The following is a 24,815-nucleotide window of genomic DNA, read 5'->3' as shown; positions in this document are numbered from 1 at the left end:
TACTTTAGTAAAATAATAGTTCCTTTGCATTATTGTTAATTTTCTTTTTATGGTCCTCAAATTTTGTCCTATTTAATATAATTTCAGAATATTACAAAACCAATTAACCACAGAAAATCATATGATTCAAATATGATAGATAACCTGGACGAGGCTCACAATACCAGTTACCACCAAATTATTCTTTTATTAGACTCTTTTTTGCAAATGTATAATTTATTTATTATCTATTACAGATTTACTCATGAAATTGCTAAAATCTCAATGGATTACCGGAACTGCAATGATACAACATATCCGAGAAGCATCTCTCAGGTCAAAAGTCAAAAAAATTAATCCATGGGAACTATATGAACCGATGATAAAAAATACAAAAGTTTATCCTGAATATCCAACGTTAACACTTCAATTGGATTCGATGGATTTTGTACCACTTGAAAAATTTCATAGTTATGCGCACAGAAAAGCACGTCAATTCAAATTCAAAGTGATCGATAGGTATGGTTTTATATTGGTTCCAGCTAAAGAACAGTAAGTACGATCAAAATTTCAGTATTAAATACGATGATTATCTAAGGATTTAGCATATGGTTTACCTTATCTGTACCTTTCAGAACTAAGTGGGAATTTAGCACTTCATTCATTTAATTGGTTATTTTGATCTTTTTCTTCCTTGGTTTGTCATTATCCATGCAAATGGATAGGAATTGAAGCGTTGGTATTTTTCTGTTTCTATAGTTTCTCTTAAATTTAAACATGACTTTTATTCTTTTGAAATTTAAATTAAATTTACTCCAGCACGATTTACAATGCTTTTCAGCTACGCGATTCCTCCTACTAAAACTGCACTGAAGTTAGAGAAACCTGACAAAAGGAAACCAGAAAAAGAAATAGTACTGTCAACGTATCATCGATTTCTCAGATTGAGTGAAGTACCATGTGTTCGACTCTCATTGTATCTTTATCTTATGCAGGTTCTTTTTTTTTATCCTTAAAATTTGTTTTTAGAAAAGAAGGATTACAGACTACTTCCATTGTAAATATTTGCTAGTGTTAGAGAATATGGACTAACCGAAATGGTTAATTCTTTTTGTAATCCTAGAAATTAGCTACAATCAGCATATACTACATCATGTCATCCTTGTTATTTAAGTAATAAATTTGAAGGAGTATCGTGATATTTCCTAAAATGAACTTTAATTTTATTTGTAATTTTTTTCTAAAAAAAGAACTTAAGAAGTCTTAAATAATTTTTTTCTATAGATAATTATTCAGTGGAACATTGCGAAGTGAATATAAAAAAACTGTCATTTCAAAAGTTGAAAACAAATATATATATGAATTTGTTTTATTTGCATCCCTTTGATTCGAATATGAGATCGTTAGTAATGTTATAATTTTTATCAGTGTAGTTGGTGAATTTCTGGAACCACTGTTAGTTCAAGAAGAAAAGGAGTTTGTGTCTTTCATTTTAAAATTTGTTCTATTTCCATTTCTGAAATTTCTGAAGTTCCTACAGAAATGTTTAGAAGACTAATGACCAACGTTGCTTCCTTATTACTGATCAACATAATTCTTGATAATGTTAATCACTCATAAATTTGGTCTCATTTATTATAAAACTTGCCTTTTTTTCATCTACAATTTTTTTGTTGTAGGCTCATGCACCTGTTGGTATTACGATAACAATCAGGAAACAGGAACAAATGGATGAAGATATAAGGTATATACCGGACGAAATTTTGGAAGCTAAAAAAGCAGAACTGCTTAGCTTGGATGATCCAAAAACGAGGAAACTGCTCGGCTGGGAGTGATTAATTAATTATTAGCAAGTTTGAATGGTCAAAAGCTGTCTATGTTATAATTGATGTAAAATATAAAACGCAGCAGTTAACTTGAATTTAACTTGTAACTTTCGCATAACATTTTATTTGATGATTGCTGCATGATCTGCGTTCTTTTAATCTTTATGCTCCATAACCGTAGTAAAAGCGCCTTACTCTTAACTCGATTTTGCTTTAATTATGCCTGAAATTTTTATGAAACCTCAGGTCGCATACTTATGGTTTTCTTTTCAAAGCAAAAATTTCAATTTCATTTTTCAGAAATTCAGAAATGCTTAAAATTAAAACAGCATTATTAGGAAAATATTTACCAGCAAATCAGCTGGTAAAATCTGTATCCTGAAATATGCTGCATCTTGCTAATAAATTATTTAATAATAAATTATTTTGCATCCTACTAGGTTATTTCAATCATTATTTTTTTATTTTTTTCATTTTCTGATTATTTTGCTCATGTTTTCCTGAACTTTACGTTTCCAGTGTTGTAATGTGGTAAAATAAATATGCTTGTTTTTGCGCAAAATAGTCTAACAAATTTTTCTTTTATTAAAAATAGTGCTACATAAATGAACTGTAATCTATTACCTAGAATTTGTATAACTGTAACGCTAAGAAATTGGATAGTTAAAGGAAATTTATTCCAATTTATTTCTCTACTAAAATTAAAAAACGACGAATGGTCTTCAAATACATTTTTATATCACTTAAAATACGTTACCTTTCTATTTTATTATTTTTTTCCTTATTCCAAAAAAAAAAAGTGAAAGAAAAGACAGGAATAACATTATTAAGTTTGATGTGAGTGCAATTAAACTGAGTACCGGTTCTACGTTTCTCAGAGTTATTTATATAAATAAGCAAATTATTCTATCTGCTTTTTGAGTATTGAAAAGAAAAAAAAAAAAGTTCGTGGAAAGACGGTAAGTATGCTCTTTTTGAAAGAATACACAATTGCAAAATGAGCAAAATATAAATTCTAGATATGAAATATATAAACAAATTAGGATTACATCATAAAATGTATAATCTAAATTAGGGTTAAAGCAGTTAGATGAACTTTGGATCTAATAAATTTCGGTATTTAATAATGAATCCGCAAACTTAAAGACAAAAAAAAACGAAAAGAATGGTGGAAAATTGAAGCAATTTTTGGAATTTAAAAAAAGTAATTTAATAATAATATTAAAAAGCAATTTAATATATATTTTACAGTTAAAAAGCAGTTTAATGTTATTTCTAAAATTAAAAAAAAAGAGAAAATTTTAATGATAATATTTTATAAAAGCAATTTAATGATGATATTTCTTGCATATTTTGAATACAAATGGTCATAGATATTCATAAAATTTTTAATGAAAAGAAAAAAATACCAAAAAGTGCGTGACTTATTCAAATGCTTGTTTATACCACTGAAAAAAGAATAAAAAAAAAAAAAAGAAAGGTAAACATAATTTGTTTATTTATTCATATATACAAAATTTTTACTGTAAAATTGCTATTATTGTTAAATAATTTTGTGTGATATTTGAATGAATGAATGAATGAAAAAAGTAAAGTAAATGTATAGGAAAATGAATATAATTTTAACAATGAAATTTAAAGTATGTTTAATGATGGAGCAAAAAAAGAAGGCATAAAAACTAGTTACTTGTTCTTACTCAAATAAATTATGCAAAAAGAAAACAAAAAATTTTATAGCAATATAAAAAGAGAATGTAAGAAATGAGAAAAAGACTAATGGAAAAGTTAACAAGATTAAACTTTCTTTTAAAATCAATCATAAAGTTGCATTTACTGTTATATCAAAGTTAACTGAAAGGATTATTTAAAAAAGAATAATGACTAATGTCAAGTCAACAGTGCAAAAGAAAAGTACCCTATATAAAAGTGAATTTAAAAGTTGAAAGTAACTTTAACAGTTTTTTGAAATGATTCATTCAATAAATTCTATCTTTCTACTAGTAATATCAACGATATTTTTGGTTGCATCAAAACCGAATATATCGTGGAATTCATCTAATAATCACGAAAGAGTACCTTCATTTCCATCAGTATGTTTCACTCTTAATTGTTTATTAATTATCTGATTAATTTAACTTAACTTATTACACAATTATTTATAATCAAACAATGATTTAATACAAAAAATTATCATTTCATCTCTAAAAAAAAAAGATCAAAATTTCAGATTTTTATATAAGATTTATTTAGTTATATATATTTTTTAAGATTTTAGTTTTTTTTTTTTTTAATTATTATATTCCATTGTTTTGATTATATTTGACTGAAATTTTTTTTTTCTTCCCTTTTGAGTAATAATTTCAACAATCATTTAAATTTGTGGAAAAGTATTCAAATTTAAATAGTCAAAAGAATTATTTGATAAATTGTGAAAAAAAAAAAAGTATGTGTTAGCCAAATGTTAGATATTATTAGACGAAATTTCGAACATTTGGAACAGTTCAAAAGTTAGCTTGAAAAAATTGAATTAGTTTAATTATTAAAATTTTTTAAATAATTTCTAATTGTTTGCACTTCTTCGTATTAGGATGAATTAATTTATGAATGAATGAATGAAATAATTAATTGTTAATTATATGCAATATTGTTTCAATTGATTATTTAATTATTTAATATTATAAAGGTAATCATTTAGGAACCACCATTTGAATTGAAAAGTATTCTTCCACCTGTAACTTTCGCTCAACTTACCTTAATTCATCAGAATGAATCATTAACAGTACAGGTTAGAGAGAAGATATTTTTATATTTCATTAATAGATATATGATTTCTTATTCTTTTTTACAAATTCATATTCTTGATTTTTTTTTTGAAAATTAATTTCAAAATTATACACAAACACAGAGAGAAAGAGAGATACATAAAATGAAGAATAAAAATTTTTTTCTCTCTCCAGAATTGTCCTTATCAAATTATCTATATTCTTATCAATTGCAGCAAAAGATAATGAAAATTGATGAAATTATTAATGCTCTACCGGAAAATATCTTGCAACAGCTTCCTTTGCCACCGGTTTTCCGTTTACTTCCTCAGGAAATCCAGGAAATGATTAAGATTATACGAACAGCAAAAAATCTTACAATGCAAGAAAAATGGCTTCAAATGACAATTATCATTGAATCACTTCCACAAGAACAAAGAATAATGCTACAACAAACAATGCCACATTTTCCATTGGTATTTTTTTTATGGTTTTATGATAATAACAAAATTGTTTTATTATTCATTTCATAAAAATATTTTCTTTTCATATTTCATTAAATAATTAAGTTTGATTCATATTACATATGTAAATTAAAATAAGCAAAACATAGTGTGAAATACTAATAATAATAACAAATGATAATAGGTGATAATATAATAAAAATAAATAGTAATAGTGAATAACAATGATAATAGCAGTGATAATGATAATTATTCTTATCATATCACTATGGTATTATAATAATTTAAAATGAATGTACTTCTATTTACTACTTTCATACTAGAAAAGTAAGAAAATTCCTGAATTGTTGCGCTGTATTTCAATTATTATTTATGAGAAGGTCAAATGTGTGTATTCAATTATATCAATTCAGAAAGAAAAGTTACTTATCCTAGCAGTAATTACTGGATAAGTGAGTGGAATAATTATAGAGATTAAAGTAATAAAGGAAATTTCTATAGGAATCAGATAATAAAAGCAATGAAATTCAGTGCAGCATGAAAAGAAAAAAAATCATTGTTTATTTAAGTAAACAAAAATTAATAGGTAAATAGATAAAGTGATAGTTAATAACTATAAATGAATTTTTGCTGTATTTAAATTATTAGTAAAGTGTTTAAATGTAAATCAAATAAATATTAGTAAACTGTTTAAGTGTAAACAAAATATTAGTAAAATGTTTAAATGTAAATAAAATATTAGCAAAATGTCTAATGTAAATTATTAAATTGACTAACATTTAATTAATTAAAAATCAATATTCCTAGGCACTTTCATCGGAATCCAAAGATATACTTCCAAATGAAGTATGGAATAATCTTGTTGCAATTTATCAGGATATTAATCTTGATAAAGCAGTAAGTTTTTTTTTTTTTTGACATTTTATTCTATTTTTATAGCTTATCTAAAGCTATAAAAATTTTATTATCACAATGTTATACTTTACTTTAATAATTTTTTTTTTTTCTAAATTATTTGAAATTCATCCAAATCATAAAGAAAAAAAAGAATTCATTCCGACTATCTGCAATTATTTACAGGAAAAATTGAAAAAAATTGATGGAATAATTAATGCTTTACCTGATACAATTCGTCAAAGACTACCATTATTATCACCATTTCAAAAACTACCATTTAATATACAACAACAATTACGAGCAGTTCATATGCAGCATCAATTATCGGTGGAACAACGACTTCAGAAAATAAAAGCAATAATGGAATCTTTGCCATTGGACATGAAGAAATTGATATTACCGCAATAGTATGTTACTCTATCATAGCTAGTGTAAAAATTGAAATTTAAATTATTGAGTAAAAAAAAAAAAAAAAAACAAAATTTAAATTATATTGTAATACTATAAATTGTTGCCAATCAACTGTGTGTACTTGTACTTTTTAATGAAAATTATTTTAGCACTAAACCCTGCAATGTTTTTTTTTTTTTTTTTCTAGACTTTATCGACGAATTTATAGAATTGTCTCGAAAAAAATAAATAAATTTTCACAACAAATTTTTGAAATATAATTTTCCAATGGTAAGTGAAAAGTTTATAAACTATACAATAATTGTATCATCTCTATTTTTGATTTCGTCGCTGAAAGTTATCACCATTAAATAAATAAAGCAATGTTTGTTAGTTTCATTAACAGCAGAAGAATAAAATTCAGCAACAATTAACAATTCCAATCTTCTTTTTAACTTAAAAAGGTATAAGATGCATTGCTGATTCGAGAATATCAAAGAAAAGATAAATCAGATAAAAACACCGTGAAAATGTATAATCTTAACTATCATAAAAATACATTTGATTTAAAAAACCCTGATCAAACTCGAAATAAATAAAAATGTGGTGACATCAGATAGAATGATTAAATCAATATTTCAAAATTATCACATTTTATTTTACTCTTTGACTAATACAAAAATATAGATTTGTCATTGTCTCTACAATATTCCTTTACAATATTCTAACAGAACTGTAAATTAAAATTAATTTCATATCTTGAAAGGGTTGAAAAAAGTCCTTACATACACATACGGAAAAAAAAAATTTTCCAGACAAAAAATACCCTCTCTAATACACTGCAAAAAAAAAGAGATCAAGTCAATATCCTTCATATGAATATGTAATTTTATATTCTGGATACTTCTTCTGTAGTAAATTGACCGTCTGTTCGTGTTTTGCCGGACCATATCTCTATAATGATAAGCCAACATTTGACAACTCTCATTTTATCATAACTATACGGACTACTGCAAATTAATCTTTTATCATATTTACTGGTGCTCTTGGCAAATTAAAATAAAATGTTAAACGTCTACTGATGAAAATGTCACATATGAATGATGACAAAACATCACCGCCTTGAATATCAAATCTTTTCTTTTTGCCTGTTAGTAAAACTTTGGATGATTGAAATTTTTTAATTTTGTATTAAATCTATCAGATTTTGTTGCTATTTAAAAGAAAAACTTTTAATGCAATGAATAATTTGCAAGAATAAAAATGCTATTTAAGTAATTATTTTATAAATGCTAACATAAACCAAACCTGTGAATAGCCATAAACAAAAAGACTTTTCTTTTGAGGTTCATGCATTATACGTCCACCACCAACGCATTTCAATGAAAAAGAAGCGCCAATTTCCTTTTCAGTTTGTTTAAAAATATTTTTGTGCCATTTACAATGTTTATAACCTCGAACGATCATTTTCTCCTCGCTTGTTTGTTTTGCAGTGACCTGGAAATATGAGTTAAACGAAAGACTCAAACACATCAATTTATTAAAAAAAAAAAAAAAAAAATGTAACATTAATGATAAGTCAGTACAGTGTATCAGTTAATCTGATATGTTCGAAAATTCACGAATGATATATTCGATATTTAGCTAAGCCATATGATGATAAATTCTACGATAATTCTAGCAATTACCTTAATCATTATGTATTTAAATACACCTTCCGGATCTATATCCACATCCGGAACATTTCTCAATGACATTGAATGTAAAATGTTCACAGGAGTTAATAACCAAACTGAACACTGAATTTATTAAGATCTTCCTGAAACTTCTTAAAAATTATAGAAACATGAGGAATCTTTTTAAATCGTTTGTGAGAACCATACTATTTGGTTTGGCAAAATATATAAGTTTGTAATTATAAAAAAAAGAAAATTTTGTAAGCAACTTAATGTGACTGAATGAGTCAGTGTAACCAAAAACTGGCAGGAAAAGTAATAAAGCGAATCTATTTATGAATATCCAGTTTTTATTACAAATTACGTCTGCAATTTCAGAATTTACAATCATAGAAAACATATAAATTGAGTAGCAAATGTAATATAAAAAATAATGAATTAAATAAAATCAATTTCAAGATGAGTCGTTAACTAATTTTGCCAAAATGTAAGTTGTGTTGAAATTACAATTCAAATTTTAACTTCAATCAAACATAAAAACAAGAGAGATGAAAAAAATAATGATGGAAATCATGCAGCAATTTAAAACAATAACGATAAATATTGGAGCATACTGAAAACGAATTAATATCCTTCATTAGAAAAGGTGATTTTATAATTGGGATATTTCTCTTTCAAGATATCGACACTTATCTGGTGATCCGCAGGGCCATAACCCTAAATATATAATTGCGATGAAATTAAATAATGTACAGAATTTAAATGAAATTGTGAAATTTCTATAAGTCCATTTTTTCAATTTATCGTCCTGTCGAATAATTTTTCCATCGCACCAATTCGACGAAAGTTTATGTTTTAAAAAACACTAAACATACAAAAACATGAAGATCTAATTTTACGGAAATATTTGTAGTATTCCAAAAAATAATAATAACAAAAATGACATTCGATCATTTTTCAAATATGTTTTTGCTTTCTGTGGGGCGAATGATAACACTAATTTACTTTCTAAATTCTAAAAATCCACAAAAAATGATTACAGTAAATTGAAAATTATCATATCTACTGGGCAATTATTATTAATATATGCTATTAATATATAATAAATTATAATAAAATTTGATAACCTGTGAATAACCATATACTAATATGCTGTGATTTTTCGATTCATGCTTGATCCTACCTCCACCTAAACATAACAGTTCGTAATCTGTCCCAAGTTCTTTTTCTGTTTCGTCTAACACATCGCCATGATAAGCGCAACGAGCATACCCACGTACGATTAGTTTTTCTTTCTTTGTAGCTTTTTCTGTTACCTATAACTGTATAAATTGCATCATATTATAGCCATCACTTCGATATTCTAACCGTTTCAAAAGTGAAATTCACTAAATTATTAAATAATCGTTCTCTTCTTTGTCTCTTTGTGTTAACACATTAACTTCAAGTGACATAGTTACCGCTATATCTGGAAATAACTATTCTTGGATCAAAAATGTACCTTTATTAATATATATTTGAAAACGCCATCAGGATCGATTTTAGCACCAGGTACATCGACTAGTGGCATAGTTGTTGAACTTGAAAATAGCCTTATACGCCGGAAGTTAGTAAGAGTTTTGATGAAATGAGAAATCTTGTCTATAAGAAATTACTCAATAAGAAAAGCAACAGCCAAATATGTTGTTTGTAATAAATTCAAGCATTCCTTTGACAAAACCCCAATGAATCTAAAAATCTTTCACCACAGTTCAGATAGCTATCATACTTCAACCTTCCATTACTATACTATAACAGTGCAACTAAGAACTGAATTGTATGTAATTAAAATTACTGCTTTTTATCATAGAAACTTCAACAATAAAAAAGGCGAAAGCTTGAGTATAAGTTATGACAGTACATCGATGTCCAGAACTTTTTCTTTTCTTTTTTAAAGTGAGACTTAGAATTTTCATTATCCAAGAAATAATAAGATACTATAAAAAATAATAAAAAATACAAGAAATGTGCACAAGAAATAACAAAAATAATCACAGAAAAAATTCAAAAATGCTATTAAGACAAAAGATAACAAAACAATCTCATTAAACATCATTAAATTTACACTCAAATTTCATAACCAGCATATATCATTATTGCTACCATTAGCTAATCCCTTATTTTTCTTACCATATTATTAACATCAGAAATATGACTAATTCATAAAGTATTTAAATGATATAATAACAAGTGCTTCAATCATACCTTTTCTAAGATCGTTTAATATAGTAATCTTTGATAACTACCTTGAAAAGAATATCACATTTCTAAAGCCCACTGGGCAATAATAATTGCGATTTACCTTTGTGTCATAGAATCACCATTAACTTCACTACCAAATTCAGAAATTTAATGCAAATATTCAATATGCTGAACAACCGAAAACAGTAAAATTAAATAATTGTAATCACATCCATAAATCTGTAAATTTTCTATTGATCAACTTTTCGTTAAAGCATAATTGAACTGATGCTCGAAATTCTTTGTTGCTCTTGCTTTTCGAACAGATTCTAATGTTTCATAAACTCGTTTCATTGTACTTCGATTAAATAGTTTAGCCTAGAAACGAAAGTACATGATTATGTAAATCTCGATTTGAGATATAAATATCGCAAGAAAATTCCTTACCTAAAATTTACTACCAACAAATTCCATATCTTCATAAATTAAGAAAGAAAAAAAAGACTAACAAAACCTAATTTCTTAATTCAGCAATAACTCCAAAGTAGCGTGATTATTTTTAATAGTAATTACGATACATTCTTGTATCTAGTCCCATTCCGAAAGATGCTATAGATATATCTGGTTAACCACCAAACTATCTTATTCACTGCCCCTAATACCTAAGACAGTCATTCATGACATTCCAACCTTGCATTATTAACAGGATTGTCGAGAATATCCTCATAATCTACCTACAAAATGCTCCCCAGACCTCTGGGAGGGAAATATTGAAATTAGCAACTTCTTACACTGAGTCTATTTCTTACGGCAACTGGTGCATTTCCTTCAGTATCTTCTTGTCGTTTCCTCTTCCTTCGCTTTACATTTCCCCTCAAATTAACTCCAGTCGCAGCTTCGACATCTCTAATATATTCTTCCTCCTCCTTAGCATCATGTTCTGAATTGCAAGATTTCCTGCAAACGGGAAAGGCTATCCATAGCATTTGAATTTTGGAATGTGTAATTAAAAGTTTGAAACTCAATTAAAACTTGTTCCTTTATTTCAAATATCACTTTTAAAATTACATACTCAATGATTTCGTTCACTGGAAATCCCATCTCATCACGATCAATGATCTTCCCATGTAGTGGACAGCGTTTTTGATCCATACGAGGACATAGTGTTCCATCACTAAGCGGAACACGGCATTGCCGACTACTCATTAACTGTTGACCAACAAATGTTATAACTCGTGCGTGATATGCTTCTGAGATATCCAAATTTGTTGAACAACTACAATTTAAAAATAGAAGTGATCATATAACTAGAAATGATTAACGTAAGCAAAGTTTAAAACGTTAATAGTTTGCTAACCTTTCATCTGAAGGACGCCAAAATCGATGGCAGTCAGCATTATTTCGTGGTACTTCAGCGGGCTTGATGTCATTTTCACCCCAGTATTTCAGATCAAGTCCATATGACAAAACTGGTACTTTATTTCCATATTCTTCACTCTTTTTGTGATCTGGAAAATAAAAAGTTCTACAAGAGCACAAGAGCAATAAAAACCATAAAAGTAATCATAATTCTACCTGGCGATAAATTTAGTGGTTTCTGCACTCCAGAAATTTTGCTAGGACCAGCTGAACTGTTTTCCATTGTTTTTCTTAAAATATATTCGGGCAATTCTTGTGGTGGTTTGCATTCCAACTCCAAACCTGATAAATATCCAATTATTATTAACCAAAATGGTAAAACTTTTAGAGCTTTATCACATAAAATAAAAAGGAATTAAAAAGTGAAAGGCAAACAAATCACCTTCTTTTTCTGGCACATCTTCAAGATCGTCAGTCTCCGAATCTTCTTCATCTGACTTCTGTTTGCTTTGCAAGTGCAATTCTTCACACCTAAAATTCTATTAAATTTTATTTTGTTTACATCGCCACAAAATTCTTTAATAAATTAAAAAAAATTCTATCATTTCCAATCCAGATAAAAAATGCTGACTTTCTCAATTCAATCGTAATCCTATCTTTTAAATGAACAATTTCCTTGCACAGTTTCTGCCCATTGTTTCCACCATACTTGCCAAGCTTGATAAGCCAACGGCAAATGATTTTCTTATAAAATTGCAACATTGTCATACAGTCCATCAAAGCATTTATGATTATTTTATTTTCTGCATTCACATTCACAACTGGTGCATCCAGCGCAACAGTGACAGCCACTGGTTCGAGTACACTATATCCATGAATCATCTAAAATTACTTAGTGAATATGAATGAAATCAAAGCATAAAAAAATTTGGCGTGGAACGGAAGGCTAATATGTGTTAAAAAAGATAAAGAGAATAAGATGTAATGATTTCATCAATTAAATTCTAAAATATTTTTACAGAAAACCAACTGCAACCTCATTCTCATAACCGAGATGTCTCTTGTCATGTGTATCGTTATCAATATCAAATCGTGGCACCAGGAGCTCAAGTGCATGTCGTGTCTCATTGATACAACGTGAAATTTCCTCTAATCGTTCTTTAAACTCTTTTTCAATTTTCTCGATCACTCGCTTACTCTGCTCATCTTTTTTCCGATCTCTTTCTTCAGCACGTTGCCTTTCAATCTGAAAACAACTCGCGTAAAAAATTTTCATTTACAAAAAATTAGGACTTAAAATTATAACATCTATTTTAATTTTAAATAAATTTGAATGAAAAAAAAATAAATATATGATTTAAAATAAAATACAAATCCCATTTTCTAGTTTGGCAGTAGAAAAATAAAAGTTTTTTTCGTACTGCATTATTATGTTAATGTAAGTGTTGAAACCAATATTTACAATACGATATCAAAAATAACTGAACAGCTCACGATAATTACCATACATATTTAACAACAGATAGGCATCTTAATTTTTTAAGAAATAAGAGAAAATACCTGAAGTTCAGCACTAGCGTGTTCAAAATCTAAAGATTTTGAAGAGCGCAAGAAATTGACAGCAAAATTCAATTTCGAATAAGCTTCTGCATATTTCTCATGCCAAAGTTTGACAAGCTTCAAAGTTTCTAATTTAAGAATTTTGGCAGCTTCCTTGGGAGGTGGAAGAGGATAATGGAGAGGATCTGTTTCTGCTGTATACAACAGAACTTCCTGAAAAGTTAATACAGATTATTGGAATCAATTAAAAATGAGCGTATCAAAAGAAAATCACGCACTACAGGAAAGCCAAAACAAAACCACTCTTTTTAATAATAATTCTGTGCAATTTGGAAGAAGTTTAAATATGAAAAAATTTTAAAAAGCTTAAATATATATCATGATAATTTCGCTACTGTCCATCTTTAATTCAAACTTCCTCGACACAAACCTGCATATGACTGGTCAGCTGAATACGGAAAACATGAGATCGTTGAAAGAGTTCTGCACATAGTTGTAAAACAGCCAAACGATATTCACAATCATTTTGTCGGAAATATTTCAAAAAATCAGTAAAGATAGTCTCAATGATATCCGGATTACTCTTTAAAATCTGTTTCAATTCTTTGAGTTTAACTTCATTCAGTACTCGTCTACTGAAGTCGAACTGAAACGATGAAGTACTAAGAAGGTACTAAATTCAGCAGTTGTGAGAAACAACGTCAAATAAAAATTCTAAATGCCTATAGTTCACGTTATATTTCACCAAGCTGATAATCGTTGTCAAAAATCGTATATCAAAAAATGAGTAAAAATCCAAACAGTATGATCAGTGGCATACCTTAACAAAAGCGTCACTTCTTCAATTAATCATTTTATTTTATACATCTATTACCCAGGACTTTGAAAATTAATGACCATAGTAATTTCCACTGCTCATTGAAAAATTACATTTCAGTATTCTTGAAAATAATTTTACCTGTTTAATTAAATTAGAAAGAATCCTTCTGGAAGCTATTAGCTGAGAAGATCCTCCGTCCTGCATTCAGTGGAATTTCAAGTTTCATGTGAACATAAAATAAATGATTTTCGGATTGCGGCAAGTTTACAAAATTAAACCATCCCATCCAATATTCAAATAAGCCAAGCAAATGATAAAAGCTCTAAACAAAATTTTAACATTCAAAACACGCGTAACATGAAAAAATTTTGACGTAAGTGATGTCACTGTGTTCCAAATATTCTACTCAGGAAAAGAAATTCCAATTTCCAGTTTCATTTTAGTTTGCAGAATTTAGATGAAAGGTGTGAATCGCATAGTTTATATCTTTATGTTTAATGGAATAAAATATACGTCTTTCGGTATGATAACAGTTTGCTTCTTTTTTAGCATACGTTCAATGAAGAAAGTATTCATAAAGAAATCACAGAGCAAATTAAGCGGAAATCGGAACGTAATTTGAGTGAAAATTTTCACAGAAATTACTGGGACAGATGCATTGACTATTAATCCTTATGAAGAATGGAAGAAGAAAACAGAAATAAAATTGATAAAGTTAATGAAAACCTTATATAATCAATGCATATGAAGAAGAAGCATTCCGGATTTGATCATTCAATCCTGCATAATGTCCATTCAAAATACCAATAAATGATTAAGGAAAATAAAAATCAAATGAAAGAAGTCAGACTTTCCAGCTGTAAACATTTTCTAGTTTTTCAGAATAACAACGAATAATTTATTTCATTGTTGCAACGAAAAAGAAAAAGAAAAATCACTCTGAATTGATTATTCATGCTTCTACGTTGTTTACTAGAGGACATGTGCTGTAATTACTTTTTGAACTTTTTAGTTTTTTGCTCAGAATCTTTCTAACGATAATTTTTTTTCAATTTTATTTTTTCTTTTTTTTAAAGCAATTCTTCCAGTTATTTCCAAATAACTTTTTTAACTTTGATTTTTTTAATTCCCAAATTTACAAAATATTTTTAGATATAATCTTTGAAACGAAATTACTTGAAAAAGTATTTTCAAGTAATTTCAAACATGATTTAATCAAAAATTTTATTGTGAATTTTTACTATTCCATGCAAATCAACTTAACGCTTTACATAATTAGTAACAGCAAAATTTATAGCGTCACGTATTTATTAAAATCTTATAATTTACTACAACACTGTCACTTACTGATAAACATAAAACTAATTCACATACTACTACTACTGCTACGACCTTACTAGTCAAATAGATCAGATCACGGATGATAATTTTGATTATCACTGATAAAACCTTCATCCCACAAATTCTTCCTGACCATTATATCCCAACTCTTTGCTTACAACAAATCAGACTTAACATTAATCTCTTTAGCGTAAGCACGACAATTGGAGGGATATTGTTTTGCATACTAACAGGCCGCACTCCAGTCATTAATTTGGGTTTTTTAAATAAGGGTGGAAGTTGTTTGCTGGGTAGGTGTGTCTGTTGTGTGCTTGGATTTCTAGGATTGTGGAGTATTATGTGATATTGTGTGGTTTTTCAGGTGCACACACATAGAATGTCCTCAGGTGTATTGGTCAATTCAGAATGTCAAACTGTATTTCAGCAACTTTCGGAAGGAAAGCATCATAAACTGCGTTATATCATTTACAAAATTGAGGACAAAGAAGTTGTAGTAGAAGCAGCTGTTTCACCCGATGAAGTTAGTTTTGCTAATATGTTAAAGTTAGCTAATTTTAGATGAGGAATATATACAAATCTTAAAAATTGTTTTGATCAGGAAAGAGAAATTTAGATGATTTAGTCAGTGTTGTGTTGTTATCTGTATCACGTTAATTCTAGCGTTTAATAAGATGATGCCAGACTTTCTTTCTTATGAGCATAATGTAAGCGTGTATAACTTAATAATTTAATGGCTCATTACATTATAAGTGTATTTGAATTTGGTTGCAATTAAATTAATTTATAGCTTGGTGTAACAGATGATGATCATGACGAAAATTCGAAAACAGCATATGAAGCGTTCGTACAAGATTTAAGAGAACGGACGAATGGTTTTAAAGATTGTCGTTATGCTGTTTTCGATTTCAAGTTTTCATGCAATCGACCCGGCGCCGGTACTTCTAAAATGGACAAAATTGTTTTCATTCAGGTTATTTGCAATTTAATCATAGAAAATTCTTCATATTTATGCATTAAAAGAGTCGTTACTGGACTGTTAAATCTAAAATTGTAAATTAAAATTCTTCAAATCATTCGTTTTTTTCCATATTATCTCAAAGTATAAAAGAAACAAGCTTTTTGAAATTTATTGCATTTGTAGCTATGTCCCGATGGTGCACCAATCAAGAAGAAAATGGTTTACGCTTCATCCGCTTCTGCAATCAAGTCATCGTTAGGAACTGCTAAAATTCTGCAATTTCAAGTAAATAATTTTCTCGTGCTTTTTTCTTACTTAACTGTTAATAATATGGAGAGTTAAACAATGAATGCCAGGAAGTCTTGATGTCCGAAGTTTTTCTTCTTTTCTTCACTTTCTTATATAAAAATTTGTCGCCACTTGAACCCTATTCAGATGCTATTTATGCTTAAGTTGCATGTTACGAACTATTATCTTAAGGTTTCCGATGATTCCGAAATCGCTCACAAGGAGCTTTTGTCCAAGCTGAGTGAAAAATACCGCGACAATTAATGGTTTTTTGATCGCTACAATTGCCGATTGAAATTATGTACGTGATCGAAATGAATATTAGCCTCATTGTTTTACGTTGATATTTATTTGGTTTACCATTAATGAAAATGAAATTGATTTTATGGTTGCTCCTGAGTAAGGGTGATTAAATTCTCTTATCTAGAGCCTAGAGAAAAATTAACTGTACTGTTTGATAACACACTAGACTTATTAGATTCTAGTGCTTTGTAGTTATGTCCATTATACGGAGATCTGCCATCCTTTTTTTGCTTTTAAAATATCATTTTATATTTTTAAAATATTTACATTTTACATTGAAAATCCAAAAATGACTGGAAGAATCTTTCAAAACAGTTGTAATGAATGAGTTGAATTACTGATGAAGACACTGTAAGGCATTCATTAGTTGCCTAAAGTTATTGGAAGTGCAACTATCAGCCGTACTTTTCATTATATAAACTGTCTTTATCGAATTGTAATTGAAGCAATCTGTTTTAACAGACTGCCTTATTCTGTAGAATGGTTTACTCATTTGTTGGATGAAATTAAGAGAATAGAAAGGAAAATGGGAGTATATTTTTAGAAAATAAAAGAATAGAGATATTTGAGAAATCAGATGAACTTTTTCTTTTGTTTAAAAAGGAACTTAGCTGAGCAAAACGTTAGTGTTTTCTTTGTGATTAGTCATCATTAAGTTATAAGCTTGATCTGCAGTCGATCCATATTTGATTTGAATGATTTCTTATGGAGTGAAATTCTTTTTCAAGTTCACAAAAATTGATTTGTCTTTTTATTTTTTCAATTTTTAATTTTTTTTTTGTGTATTTTTGCAATTCTTCATTCTGCTTTACAGTTTCGAATTATCATTCCTTGCCAACAAAATTCATTTAGCATATGTCACTTTGTTTCACTTGCACTTACCATTCTTCAGTTCTTCCTTCTCATTGTGCACAGAAATACATAGTCTGCTCATGCGCGTATGCTTTGTATATCACTGTGTGCTGAATGTGTTTTGCATTAAAAAAGAAACATTTTGCTTCTGAAACTTTTTTCTTGGGTTGAAAAAGAGTGTAAGTTCTCTTCTTCAACACTTAAGTTGAATTAAAATTTTTATGTTTGAATATAGTTTGTTTCGATTAGTATTAATAAAGTATCTAATCATGTTGTGCAGAAACTCGAACAGTTATGAACTGTCCCAGTAATATTTTATTCTGTTGAAGGAAATATGTAGAACTTGAAAGTTAAGCATGCGATGGTGTTAGGTGGTTTTCTTCAGGTTGTCGACGGTTGCTATTAGTCCACAGATTAAATATGAAGTAATGTGATAGTTGGAGCTGTAATTTTATTTGAGCATAGAATATGTCACATATAATATAGGGAACATGAAACTTTAGCATGAAGAATTTATGTTAAGGAGATTGTAAAATGAAAAGTGATCTTAATGAAGTACTCAGTATTTCAAAGATTACCAATATTTTGAATTGATACAAAGAAGATCAATGTACATCTTTTTATGGGTTGGGACTTTTACAAACTTATATCTCAGCTAATCAGTAGCATTAGCATTTGTTAACCATCGAGTTATGTGATGTTTTATTCAAAGCAAGAAATCAATTCTGCATTTTGTGCTGATTATTAGAACTACATAGCGCAAGTGAAAAGTGCATAGATACTAATATGTTTTTTAATAGGATTTGCAAGGAAGTAATATTTCATTATCGTCCATTAAATACCGATGCAGTCTCTTAACGTCCACTGTAATCTGTTACCTGTTGTGGTTCAAAAAAGTAGAAAAGAGGAGTAATGTTGTAGAGTAATGTATTTATATTACAGGTTTTCAGCTGAAGAAACTTTTGCTTCCTATAATTGTCAAGCCATGATGAACGGACCAATAATTTTGTTGAAAGAGGGAACAGAAGCAAAGTTTGGTAAACAACAAATAATTAGTAATATTAGTGCATGCAATGTGATCGCCGATAGTGTTCGTACCACTCTAGGACCTCGTGGCATGGATAAACTGATTATCGATTCTAAAGGTATTCTATACCGCACCGAATTTTATCAACATTTTCTTAAATGTAATCAGATTTTGAATGTTTAGCTGATGATTTAATCGATATTGTGAAGTTTTAATTGATGACATGCATTTATTCTGTCAACTGAAGGTCTTCACTTTTTTACATCCTCCAGTAAATGACCTTCAGGTAAAACAACGGTCTCAAACGATGGAGCAACCATCCTGAAATTACTGGATGTTGTTTTTCCCGCAGCTCAAGTTATGGTCGATATAGCGAAAAGTCAAGATGCTGAAGTTGGCGATGGCACGACTTCAGGTAAATGAACTGTCATAAATGGAATCTAATTACTAAGTCTTTCTTGTATAGCTATATCACTCAAATGTTAACTTTTAATTCGTGATTTTCAGTTGTAATACTAGCAGCCGAGCTTTTGAAACGTTCAAAATCTTTCATTGAAGATGGTGTGAGCCCACAGCTAATAATTCGATCCTATTCAAAAGCTTGTGAAGAGGTTTGCTTGTTTTTAATTGTTGCGTCACCATACCGTAATAACCAAATAGATTATTAAATGCATATACATATAGTTATAAAGTGGCGGAATTTTAGCAACTTTATCTTTTACGGAATTAGCTGTGTACTGATCATTCGATCTCAGTCGATTGTTAATATAATGACATTTCGGGTATTTTGAAATAACGCAGTGGTATTGTTTGATTGCAGTATAAAATTAGCAAAAGAAGTAGGAGGTAAGGAGAAAAAAGCTTTTTTAAATACTTTGTAATTTAAGGCAGTCAGTCGACTTAAGCAACTGGCTGAAAAAATCAGTGGCGATACTAATATGCGTGAAATGCTAACTCGGTGTGCCACTACTTGTCTCAGTAGTAAATTGGTGCGTTTTATGCTATTCAGACATTTGCGGTGATTTTGCCTTTTTCTTTAAATAATAGTTGAAATTTCCAAACATCCTTGATTAATAAGAACCTTACGAACTCGAACGAACTATGTGAAGAGACAAATTAATTGATCGCTAGGATTTTTTCCAGCTTATATTGATGCAGTTTTGTTTTATCATATATTTGTGTTTCACATACGATCATACACAGATTAAAGGAGACAAACGAAATTTCTTTTTAAACTGCATCGATTGATTTTGAGACTGTTGATTTCATCAATTCGACGTTTGTTCTAATGTTTTTGATTCATTGAAAGATTAGAATGATCTCTGCATTGCCTTAACGGCTGCTATCACTTCAGCTTCTCGATGAAAATTTGTAGTCAATTTTTCTTTTTTTTTTCTTAGACATTATTTTGTAAAAATTGAAGATAAGTCAAGAACGGGAATTCTTCGCTGAAATGGCTGTTGATGCTGTCGCGTATTTGGATGAAAATTTGACATCAAATATGATAGGGATTAAGAAAGTTAGCGGTGGATCTCTTTCGGTACGTATTTTCATGAAGAATTGGTTGTCATGATTTTATGAATTCTTGCAGTAATTAGGCGCATTAGAATTTTTCAGGATTCTCAACTTGTTAAAGGCATTGCATTCAAGAAAGCATTCAGTTATGCAGGCTTTGAAATGCAACCAAAACATTACAAAAATCCTTCCGTTGCCTTGCTTAATATTGAACTGGAATTGAAAGCTGAGAAAGACAACGCAGAAATGAGAATTCAAAGTGTGGATGAATATCAAAAGGTATTTGTTTCTGTAAACAGAACTATTACTTTCACTGATTCTATTTAGAATTCCATTATACTTTAATTATTGATTTACATAATGGTACTAAAGCTAGTTTAAATTTTCTCCTGGTTTTCAGATTGTTGATGCTGAGTGGACAATTTTGTATGACAAACTGAAGAAAATTCATGAATCTGGTGCGAAAGTAGTACTTTCAAAACTGCCAATTGGAGATGTGGCAACACAATGGTTTGCTGATAGGTAAGTTTTACCGTTAAGCTTAAAACTATACTTTAGGATCGTTCTTAAATTATTTGTATTTGCAGAAACTGTTCATATAATTGTATCTTTGTGATAGTGGAATGTTCTAGATTTGAAATAGGCGTTACATTTATTTACTCCTTTTTATTCTAACTTCCAAACACGTTTATGTAGAGATATGTTTTGTGCGGGACGTGTGGAACAGGCTGATATGGATAGATTAATTGCTGCTTGTGGTGGTACTATTCTTACAACCGTAAGTCAAATTAGCAAGGAACTTCTTGGAAACTGCGGTGAATTTTACGAACAACAAGTAGGAAGCGAACGGTATTATTTCCATTTTTATCTTTTTTTTTTAAAAAAATGATCTCATATTCCTAGCTTTCTCTATTTTTTACCATTTTTTTTCCTTCAAATTTCTTTTACCTCAGATATAACTTTTTCCTGGACTGTACAAAGGCTAACGCTTGTACCGTGATTTTGCGCGGTAGTGCAGAGCAATTTATCGCAGAAACGGAACGTTCTTTGCACGATGCAATCATGATTGTACGACGTGCTAAAAAAAATGACACAATTGTTGCTGGTTTGTTTTGTTTTTGTTTAGACGATTGATTGCCAACGAAAATTACATGAATTATCTTATTCATTGTCATTTCAGTACTTTCGTCTGCTTAATAATCTCTGCATCTCAGTTATTTTACGATTTCCGGACTTATGTAATACAGATTTGCTTTATTGTTCAAATCTTCAATTTTCGTTCCGGCGTAATAGAATGTATTGAGTGTCTTTTTTTAAATACAAGCTTTGCTTAATTATAATCAACTAAATGTGCTTATAAAGTTGTTATGATAAATTGTACTGCTTATTCAACTTTAGGTGGTGGTGCTATTGAAATGGAGCTTTCGCGGCATATTAGAGATATTTCTAAAACTATCGCGGGCAAAGAGCAATTCTTTTGGCAAGCATTCGCCAAAACTTTAGAGGTATCGTTCGTTTTTTTTTTTTTTTTTTGTGGGAGTTTTTTTATGTGATAATGGAGGAACAAAATTTCGAAATTATAAAGTTTTCGTCCACTTCGTTGTTTTCCCATATGATAATACAATGCTTTTCATTTCTGAAATGCTTGCCGTTTCCATTTCTATTTGATATGATTCATGTAGAAATTTTTCTTGTATATATGGTGCTGTTTATATTTAATTAATTATGAGTGCTAATCATAAACGAAATATGTAGATTTTTTTTTTGGAAAAAGAAAAAGCATATGTTTATGTATTTTAGGTAATTCCAAAGCAGCTATGCTACAATGCAGGCATAGATGCCACGGACATACTGAATCGATTGCGACACCGACATGCGAAGGGAGATAAGTGGGCGGGAGTTGATATTTATGCGGAAGATGTCAGTGACAATATGAAAGCGTGTATTTGGGAACCAGCTGTTGTGAAACTAGTTTGTTTTATCTGGATTTCCACTATGAAATTTAGTTTCAAACAGTAATTAAATGGAATACTAATTGGAAACAGTGAGTATAAAGGAATATAAGGTTTAAGTCGGATGGAAGGTACAGTTAGTTTGAACTAAATGAAATAAAAATATGAAACGACAAATTTTAGGTTATCATTTCTATACATTTCTTATGTTTTATTAGGCACTGCTTAGATTAGATTTGATTTATTTTTCGTCTACAAAGTATTTGCCAATCGCTAAACATCATTTTCAGAATGCACTGACAGCAGCAACCGAAGCAGCATGTCTTGTTTTAAGTATTGATCAGACGATTAAGAATCCTCGTTCGGCAAGTGGTGGTCAGTTACCAGATATGTAAAGTATCTTTTTCAAGATGTTGTTTGGAATATCATTAAATTACTTCAAGAAAAGTTGTGTTTAACAAACAAAAGAAAGTGACTATCAGTCAGATTTTATGTTTACAGCAATCAGTTGCATTGTTTCTTTTTATTAATTTTTGATCAGCTTTATTGATTTGATAACAATGACAGATCAGTTTTTGAAATTCGTACTTAAAATATATCTGTCCCTTTAATTGTCACTGTTTTAATTGTTGTTGATTTGCTTCCTTTGAATTTTTTTTTTTTTTATGAATAAAACAATGCTTAAACTTTTTGGTGCGAAGATTGTGGCGTGAAACGCATAGTAAATCAGACGTGCTCTCTAAATCTTTAACAGCAGTGAAGACGTCGAGACGTGGATTTTTTGTGGAAGAATAAATTCAAAAACTTTATTCCTTACGAAATTAAGATTGATAACAAATATAAGTTATTTTCGATATCTAATATGCTATGAACATGTGCTGTCTTTGGCTGAATAAGGTAATAAATAGGCGGAAAGTGCGGTAATTCTAAGCAAAAGCTCTAAAGAGGAATGTTTCATGTAAAGAATAAACATAAATGACAAAAAACTAGCACATGAGCTAAATGTAGGTTATTATCTATTCAGCTGAATAGCTCATGAGCTAAATAGGTAACTCAATTGGCCCTCCAATGTCCTCTTATGACTTATTAATTTATCTCATCACTTCTGAGTTAATATTATTAGTTGCTGCATCGAACATTTAAAAATATGTACCTTCAAAGGATCTCTTAACAATTTTTTATAGGTTTATTTTACGTAAAATTATGCAGTTACGAATATTCTTCCCATGTTGTAGAATTACGCGCAATTTTTCTTTTTTTTGTTGAAAAGATTGCCATTTTCAATAGTATCAAAAACTTTGAACCAAACTCTATTAAAGTAATCCTATTAAGTTATGATAACCCTTTCTAAACGATTATTGCAGTTGTTAGTGTTTTCTAAAAAGTATAATTTCTAAATTCTAAGAATGATTTCATCAAAATACCACATTTGCCGGAAAAATAGCACATTTGCCATTCTCACAGGTCATAGTATAAAACTTTAATCACTTTCTTATTATTTGGCATCACTAAATTATCACTTATAATCATTTGGCATCACTAAATTATCACTTATAATCATTTGGCATCACTAAATTATCACTTATAATCATTTGGCATCACTAAATTATCACTTATAATCATTTGGCATCACTAAATTATCACTTATAATCATTTGGCATCACTAAATTATCACTTATAATCATTTGGCATCACTAAATTATCACTTATAATCATTTGGCATCACTAAATTATCACTTATAATCATTTGGCATCACTAAATTATCACTTATAATCATTTGGCATTACTAAATTATCACTTATAATCATTTGGCATCACTAAATTATCACTTATAATCATTTGGCATCACTAAATTATCACTTATAATCATTTGGCATCACTAAATTATCACTTATAATCATTTGGCATCACTAAATTATCACTTATAATCATTTGGCATCACTAAATTATCACTTATAATCATTTGGCATCACTAAATTATCACTTATAATCATTTGGCATCACTAAATTATCACTTATAATCATTTGGCATCACTAAATTATCACTTATAATCATTTGGCATCACTAAATTATCACTTATAATCATTTGGCATCACTAAATTATCACTTATAATCATTTGGCATCACCAAATTATCACTTATAATCATTTGGCATCACTAAATTATCACTTATAATCATTTGGCATCACTAAATTATCACTTATAATCATTTGGCATTACTAAATTATCACTTATAACCATTTGGCATTACTAAATTATCACTTATAATCATTTGGCATTACTAAATTATCACTTATAACCATTTGGCATTACTAAATTATCACTTGTAATCATTTGGCATTACTAAATTATCACTTCTAATTTAGTGAAAACAGAGTGATTTAATGATAACCGACTGATTTAATGATAACAGAGTGATTTCATTGATAAATTAAAAAATATTTGAATACGATTTTTTTTTAGCAATATAAAATCATTCATACTTTATTATGATTTCATTCCATTTTAAAACAACAATCGGTGTACTTCCTGAGTAACTCTGTTCGTTCATTTTAAAATTATAACACAAATTCTTTATTGAATGAAACATTGAAATTTTATAATAATTAAATTCAGATTCCTTT

At 29.0% G+C, this 24,815-nt stretch overlaps 7 protein-coding genes across 7 annotated transcripts; 4 read left to right on the top strand and 3 right to left on the bottom strand.

Moving 5' to 3' along the window:
* Nucleotides 1-244: 244 nt before the first annotated feature.
* Bm2992 (Uncharacterized protein) lies at nucleotides 245-1,814 on the top strand (the record flags this gene model as incomplete). Its single annotated transcript, XM_043081466.1, has 3 exons — nucleotides 245-498; nucleotides 821-974; nucleotides 1,659-1,814. 3 exons carry the CDS (start codon nucleotides 245-247, stop codon nucleotides 1,812-1,814), a joined length of 564 nt encoding a protein of 187 aa, XP_042937400.1.
* Nucleotides 1,815-3,772: 1,958 nt separating this feature from the next.
* On the top strand, nucleotides 3,773-6,336 carry Bm7132 (Uncharacterized protein; the record flags this gene model as incomplete). The annotated part of the gene is made up of 5 exons (XM_043081465.1): nucleotides 3,773-3,895; nucleotides 4,501-4,590; nucleotides 4,804-5,043; nucleotides 5,839-5,928; nucleotides 6,112-6,336. 5 exons carry the CDS (start codon nucleotides 3,773-3,775, stop codon nucleotides 6,334-6,336), a joined length of 768 nt encoding a protein of 255 aa, XP_042937399.1.
* An 843-nt stretch (nucleotides 6,337-7,179) lies between these two features.
* Nucleotides 7,180-8,075, bottom strand: Bma-phip-1.1 (Uncharacterized protein; the record flags this gene model as incomplete). Its single annotated transcript, XM_001896022.2, has 3 exons — nucleotides 7,180-7,272; nucleotides 7,627-7,815; nucleotides 8,007-8,075. 3 exons carry the CDS (start codon nucleotides 8,073-8,075, stop codon nucleotides 7,180-7,182), a joined length of 351 nt encoding a protein of 116 aa, XP_001896057.2.
* Nucleotides 8,076-8,618: 543 nt separating this feature from the next.
* Nucleotides 8,619-9,564, bottom strand: Bma-phip-1.2 (sex-regulated protein janus-A, putative; the record flags this gene model as incomplete). Its single annotated transcript, XM_043081464.1, has 3 exons — nucleotides 8,619-8,711; nucleotides 9,122-9,310; nucleotides 9,496-9,564. The coding sequence occupies 3 exons, from the start codon at nucleotides 9,562-9,564 to the stop codon at nucleotides 8,619-8,621; spliced, it is 351 nt and encodes a 116-aa protein (XP_042937398.1).
* A 908-nt stretch (nucleotides 9,565-10,472) lies between these two features.
* Bma-uvs-1 (uncharacterized protein) lies at nucleotides 10,473-14,157 on the bottom strand (the record flags this gene model as incomplete). The annotated part of the gene is made up of 11 exons (XM_043081463.1): nucleotides 10,473-10,592; nucleotides 11,006-11,171; nucleotides 11,287-11,490; nucleotides 11,572-11,722; nucleotides 11,790-11,915; nucleotides 12,016-12,104; nucleotides 12,205-12,455; nucleotides 12,610-12,819; nucleotides 13,134-13,346; nucleotides 13,564-13,779; nucleotides 14,092-14,157. The coding sequence occupies 11 exons, from the start codon at nucleotides 14,155-14,157 to the stop codon at nucleotides 10,473-10,475; spliced, it is 1,812 nt and encodes a 603-aa protein (XP_042937397.1).
* A 1,513-nt stretch (nucleotides 14,158-15,670) lies between these two features.
* On the top strand, nucleotides 15,671-16,804 carry Bm636 (actin-depolymerizing factor 1, putative; the record flags this gene model as incomplete). The annotated part of the gene is made up of 4 exons (XM_001896020.2): nucleotides 15,671-15,814; nucleotides 16,082-16,264; nucleotides 16,436-16,537; nucleotides 16,733-16,804. The coding sequence occupies 4 exons, from the start codon at nucleotides 15,671-15,673 to the stop codon at nucleotides 16,802-16,804; spliced, it is 501 nt and encodes a 166-aa protein (XP_001896055.1).
* Nucleotides 16,805-18,683: 1,879 nt separating this feature from the next.
* On the top strand, nucleotides 18,684-22,584 carry Bma-cct-7 (T-complex protein 1, eta subunit, putative; the record flags this gene model as incomplete). Its single annotated transcript, XM_001896019.2, has 12 exons — nucleotides 18,684-18,840; nucleotides 19,009-19,137; nucleotides 19,230-19,333; nucleotides 19,610-19,711; nucleotides 20,146-20,262; nucleotides 20,340-20,516; nucleotides 20,638-20,759; nucleotides 20,934-21,086; nucleotides 21,191-21,342; nucleotides 21,636-21,742; nucleotides 22,038-22,208; nucleotides 22,480-22,584. 12 exons carry the CDS (start codon nucleotides 18,684-18,686, stop codon nucleotides 22,582-22,584), a joined length of 1,596 nt encoding a protein of 531 aa, XP_001896054.2.
* Nucleotides 22,585-24,815: the final 2,231 nt, after the last annotated feature.

This window comes from Brugia malayi (assembly GCF_000002995.4).
Source record: "Brugia malayi strain FR3 genome assembly, contig: Bm_v4_Chr4_scaffold_001, whole genome shotgun sequence".
NCBI lineage: Eukaryota > Metazoa > Nematoda > Chromadorea > Rhabditida > Onchocercidae > Brugia > Brugia malayi.
The sequence above is the reverse complement of the archived record's forward strand: the minus strand, read 5'-3'. Positions and strand labels throughout refer to the sequence as shown.